This window comes from Lissotriton vulgaris, chromosome 7 (assembly GCF_964263255.1).
Source record: "Lissotriton vulgaris chromosome 7, aLisVul1.2, whole genome shotgun sequence".
Lineage (NCBI taxonomy): Eukaryota > Metazoa > Chordata > Amphibia > Caudata > Salamandridae > Lissotriton > Lissotriton vulgaris.
This window is the reverse complement of record NC_141695.1, coordinates 271,734,391-271,740,642: the sequence shown is the minus strand read 5'-3', so window position 1 is coordinate 271,740,642 and position 6,252 is coordinate 271,734,391. Positions and strand designations below refer to the sequence as shown.

General features: G+C 45.0%; 1 protein-coding gene across 1 annotated transcript in view; it reads right to left on the bottom strand.

Moving 5' to 3' along the window:
- Positions 1 to 3,489: 3,489 nt before the first annotated feature.
- LOC147701372 (mucin-5B-like) overlaps positions 3,490 to 6,252 on the bottom strand; it is a 160,946-nt gene continuing 158,183 nt past the window's right edge. The window contains exon 4 of the mRNA XM_086928636.1: positions 3,490 to 4,117. Within this exon, the coding sequence (XP_086784762.1) occupies positions 3,738 to 4,117 (380 nt within the window). The 3' untranslated portion in view covers positions 3,490 to 3,737. The remainder of the gene's footprint in view (positions 4,118 to 6,252) is intronic.

The window sequence follows — 6,252 nt, the reverse complement described above, 5'->3', positions numbered from 1 at the left end:
CGAGGAGGAGGGGGAACTAGGGGTTTTGTACTTATGACAGGGTTGGATTTTAGAAATTGCCTGTTCCTTAGACAGTATGTTGATCTTCCTGAGCAATCAGAGGTCTGCCCCGTCACCTCCGGGACCTCCGGGATACCAGAAGATTTTTCTACAGCACCACGACCCCCCTCTTTGATTGAAGCACAGGGGGGCGCCCCGGTACCAGTATCAGAAGAGCAATCCCACTTATGTAACTTTTCAACGCTCTCACTTTCACAATTGCTGTTTGCTGTCTGTGCCTTATCGGGACCTTTTGCGCTGCACCCCGCCTTCAGGATCCCCCCCTCGGTACCAGTATCAGAAGAGCAATCCCACTTATGTAACTTTTCAACGCTCTCACTTTCACAATTGCTGTTTGCTGTCTGTGCCTTATCGGGACCTTTTGCGCTGCACCCCGCCTTCAGGATCCCCCCCTCGCTTACCCGGATCATATGTTGTGAAGAAGAGGTCTCTGTGTCCTTCCCCTCCGTGTCTGCAATCAGGAATGAATTCACAGAGAGCTCCGAGTCACGCCCCACTGCAGTCAGACCAAGCCTTACTACTGCGCACCCAAGCCCGGGACTCTTGCGGAGACCAGCAGCATTAGCATAGGGTGTGCTGCCTCCACCTCCCTTGCCCCGGAAGAAGACGGAGATTCTCCTTGCAGCCCTCCGGCAGTTTTCTGTAGCCTCAGAGGCCGCCTCCCACCGGCTAAGGAGAGACTGGAACACAGAGCTCGGCTGCAGCAGCGGTGCCCGGCTCACACGCGAGGCAGGTAAAGAAAACAGCGTCTCTGCTCGGCTACCCCCGGTCCCAATAATCATATCCGAGAGAGCTGAGGGGAGGAGGGAGGAAAGAGAAATCCGATATGTAAAGTGCGTTTTAGACGTGAAGAGACGTGGTGAGGCCGACTAGAGACCAAGCCCGAGTCCGAGTGCGGAAATAGTGGAGCCAGTGGAAAAGGGCTGCTGAGTTTAAAGCCAGATAGGCATGTTAGCAGTTAGCGATTTAGTGCGTTTTTTTAGGCAAGTTTTCAGTTCGCCAATGTGCCGATAGCTTTCCGAAGGATGAGGCTGAAACTGCTTACATTTTCTCAGGTCTGTAAGTTGAACGCGCCATAGTTTTTAGGAGGTCAGCACGGAGCTCCCGGCCGGACTCACAGACCGGCCGCCATCTTTCTCTCGATAATTACCATCGACGCCGCAAAGGCGTTCGACAGAGTTAACTGGGTATACCTAAACAGAGTTTTGGAAAGGTTTAATTTAGGGGGAAACATACTAAACGCGGTCTCTAAAATATATACTTCTCCGAGAGCCCAAATCCTAATAAATGGCAGTCTGACCCCAAACATCCAGATAAAGAGAGGAACTAGGCAGGGATGCCCCCTTTCGCCTCTCCTCTTTAATTTCTTTATAGAACCAATGGCGGAACGTCTTAGATCAGACCCCTTAATCTCTCCTTTTACTTTTCAAGACTGGTCTAAAAAAATCGCGCTTTACGCAGATGATCTTATGATCTTTACAGATAACCTTAGGGGGACACTAACTACAGCTGAGGAGTCATTGACCAGGTTCGGGAGTATTTCTGGCTATCAAGTCAATCAAGACAAGACTGAAACCATGACCTGGAACGACAACTTTATTAGCCCCATAACAAAGATAAAATTAGATATCTTGGTATAGACCTAGTCAAAGACTTAGACAAAGTCACCCATATAAATCTCCAAAGAATAGACAAGGACGTTAAAAGATTATTGAAAGTTTGGGGGGGTCTCCCTTTGTCGTTTCAAGGCAAATCGAACTTAATTAAAATGTCAATCCTGCCAAAATTTACATTCATCTTTGGTGCTATCCCCCTTGAATTTAATAAAATAACTCTAAAAAAAATCCAGAGCGAGATCACAAGCTTCATATGGTCTTCAAAAAATCCCAGAATTGCCTGGAACAAGTTAAGAAGGAAAAAAATCCAGGGGGGCATTGCAAGCCCTGATCTCTATGATTATTGTAGAGCTTTCCAATTTAAATCTAATAGAAAGCTCCTATGTGTTTTTAATTGCTACCCTTTGTATTTCCAGACTATTACCGGTAAAACCAGCCACTTTCTATATAAATTCGGACACCCGAAGTTCTTTAAAAAAATTAAACTAAAGATGTTGAAATCTGCGGCCAAACTGTGGTTTAGCATAAGATGCACTCTAAACATTCCCTATTATAGCGACCTGGCCCCCATCTGGGATTCTCCTGGCACCCCTGAGTGCCTTAAAGATAAACTAGCTCTCCCTATAAAAGCAGCTGGTCTAACCACGTGGGGTCAACTGATGTCTGGAAACAACCTTTTGGAGTGGAATACCCTATCCTCCAAGACTTTGGGCACACTTTCTAAATTCAAGTTCTATCAACTCTCAGGTTGATCGAAATCATTAAAAGAATCTAGAACTGGGAACCCTTCCCTGGAAAGTGAAATGCAGAAAACAGACACTATTCATAAAGAAATCGCACTTTGGTATTGGGCCTTGATTCTGGGAGGAGAGGAAGATTTCAGGATTCCGGAGAGAGTATGGGGGAAAGATCTGCCGACGCCGGAGTTAAACAACCAATGGCAAGTATCGATGAGTAAATGCTGGACAATCTTGTCTTCAGCTGCCTTAAAGAGAAACCATCTTTTCACCTCTCATAGAGCCTACTGGACCCCTAAAAAGTTATCGAAGTTTGCTGGGTCAACGGTGAAGGCCTGCCCCAAATGTGGGCTGGAAAGAGCCGACGATCTACACATGTTTCAGCAGTGCCCCCTTCTCGACAGCTTCTGGAATGATGTGGGTAAGACTTTGGATGGGGTGTTAGGAAGACATCTAAATGTAAGTACTGACTTAATTATCTTTGGGGTAAGGAGCTCAAATGCATTTGACAAGCTTTCTACTCTCCAGGAAAATCTCCTTTTTTAATTAATTTTGCTTGCAAGGAGAGAAATTTGTATAAATTGGGTAAGCTCTGCTCCTCCAACTCATAGTGATTGGTTAACTTCCATACTAAGAATTTATAGACTTGATAAAAGAAAGGCCCCCAGAAAAAAGTTCTGGGAAATCTGGGAAAATTACCAGCAAGGTGCAAATTAAATAATGGAGGTATCCAAGATGTAAAACTGGCTGTGTGATAGGTACGACAAACGTTTACATAAGTCCAATGATTATGTGTAAGCAATGGAAACGCAGGAGAAGGCCTGCATGAGTAGCCATGATGGCTAGCTCCACCCCCCCGTACTCAATCCTTCTACAAAGTATTGGAAACAAGGGGACCCTCCTCTCTCTTAATTGACGCTCCAGGGGAACTGTCCAGTCACACACACCCTATGTTAGGACAGTGAAGGGTAAGATTCAATGAGAGAAAGGGGCCCCGACAACTCCTTACTTCAAATATTGCACTTATGAGGACTAAAATAAATAAAAAAAAAAAATAAAAAAAAAAAGCCCTCATATCTTCCAATGCGCTTACGCCAGCTTTGACTAGCAAAATCAAGGAGGTGGTCCTTGAGAAGCCCTAAAGGCAGTATGTGACCTTGTTCCCAATCCCTCGAAGTCCCCATAATCTGTCTCAAAAAGGAGATTTGATCTCAACATTAATAATCAAAGAGCCAGGTGTCGAATGAGTAAATGCCAGAGGAAGTGGGAAGGAAATCTGATTTTGTGTATCATCATATTGCAGCTCGTCAGTGGTGGGATCATATCATTGGGCCTGGTGAGTTTTGTTTCCAACAGGGCACAATTCTCTAGTATAACACTCTCCAGAATGTAAGAAGTAGCCCTGCCTACAAATGCAGCCAGGGAAGCACCGCAGACTCCACCAGCAGGTGTTGTAGCCATCACATCTCGGCTGGCAGTTCACCCCACAGCTTCTGTAATCACTGTTCTCAGGACAGGAATCACATTTATCTTGTGGAACACAGTATTCAGAGTCTTCATATTCCAGCACCAGGCCCTCATTGCAGAAACATCCTGTAATGCAACCATCATCCTTGCACTTCACATCTTTATTCCAGTTCTTGCAGTTTTTTGGGCATGTGGTGCCACATTCCTCATAGTGTTTGAGCAGTCCACAGGAGCCTTCTGTTGAAAAGAAAACCAGATAAGATTATCAGCACAAAGAACCGTTTTTTAACCAACCTCATAAAAAAATCCCAATAAAGACTATGCAACTGTGCTGGATCTGAGAAAAGCTCATTCAAAGTTTGTGGGTCCACTTTTTAAGTATTAAAGTCTTAAATAATGGCTTAAAAGTGCTATTGAAAAGGGATGTATAGTTTGATTGACAAGGTATTCTACCAGTAACTTAGTGGATTACCCTCTCTGTCAAACTGAGGGTCTGCCCTCTCCATTTAGAGTTGGACAGTAGCATCATGTGTATGCCTGTGGGCTTTCCACTGACTCTGCCAGTGGAAACTTTATAACAGCAGTATTGGGGTCGACAGTATAGGTATATCAGATTGATCATCTGTGGAGTAGACAGTCTAATGTACTTTCTTTTCTGGACTGGTGGAAAAAGCCTGGTCAAAAAAACAAAAATAAACATTATCTCCACACTTTGGAAGAAAACTTCCATGCTCTCAAGATTATTCACTTGTTTCTGGTTTTACCAAAACAAACACTTATTTAGAAAATTTGATTTGGGAATACATAAGTTTCCAACTAGCAGTCATCTTCAGCACACAATAGGAAATATGGAGCAGTTGTTTTCTCTTCATGTTGTTGACTTGTACTACAGCCAGCTTTTGAATTAATACACAGTTATTTATGTACTAAAAGCTACCCAAATATCTCCATGAATGTTAAAATTGTTAGATCTGGGGGTCTCTAGTTGGCAATGGTTATTACCTTTGTTCAAATAGGGACCCTTACGTCTAAGTCAGGATAAGGGGATTAATAACCCCTGCTCACCCCCTTGGTAGCTTGGCACGAGCAGACAGGCTTATCTCAGGCATATCTCAGAGGCAGTGTGTTAAGCATTTGTGAATATACACAGTAATACAGTGATAACATTACAGATGGACACAACACAGGTTTTATAAAAATAAGTATTCTTTATATATACTTAAACACAAGACCACAAATGACAAAAATCTACAAAACTACACTTAAGATTACTTAAAAGATGATTACAATCTCTTAGTTCAAGTTGTTGGTAAATTCAACAAAATTCTCCACAAAGTACCTGGATGTGTAACGCACCGTGAACAAAAGGCTCGCAAAAGGGGAGATGCGTTGGTTCCGTGACCCGGGGGAACGATTGCATCCATACTCAATGCTTGCATAGAGTAGGGGACTCGTCGTGAGACTTACCGGTGTGGAGGTGGTGTGTAGATTTTCAGCCTGCGGGCCTGTTGCGGTGCGCAAGATGGCGTCTGGATGCGATGCGACGATTCGGTTGCGATGCGAGAAGATGGCGCCCTTGATGCGGCGATGCGATGACGATACGATGACGCCCTGGCAGCCTGGCGATGACTTTGTACTTTGGAGCCGTGACAGGCCCTGCGACGCTCTTCTCCGGTGATGCGATGGCGACTCTCACGATGGCGTCACGCTTCTCCGGTGATGCGACATCAGATAGCTTTGATGAAAACACGCTTCCAGGGAGATGCAACAAAGGCTTGCTTCTCCGGCATTGCAATAATTTCAGCTGCGGCGGCGACACGCTTCTTCTTGATCTGTCACGCTTCCAGCTCCCAGCGGCACGCAAGTGACTGGAGTCAGAATTCCCAGCAAGGAAATTCAGGAGGGAGCTGGAGGTGAAGTCTTTTCCCCCTGAGACTTCAGCAGGAGGCAAGCACAGTTCAAGGCCTTGGAGAATATTCTGTAGATGAAAGTCCTTACAAATTTCCTTCCTCTTTCTCTTGGCAATGAAGCAACCACTGCAGGCCAACCCAGCAAATAGCACACTGGCAGAGGGGCAGTCCAAACTCATGCAGCTTCCTTAGTTCTTCTCCTTGGCAGAAAGTTTTCTTGTTCCAGAAGTGATCTAATTTCTTGGGATCAGGGTCCCAATATTTATACCTCAAAATCATTTGTTCTCTGAAGGCAGAGAGGCCTCTGCCTAGTCCAAACCAGTTCCTGAGCACTTTGTTTACATGACTCTCTTCTTCCTTTCACTGTGCAGGGCAGAGACATCAGCTGCCCCACAGGAGGAGGAGCCAGTACAGGGGAGGAAAGATACATCTCTGGAGCACTCTGTTGACATGATTCCTCCT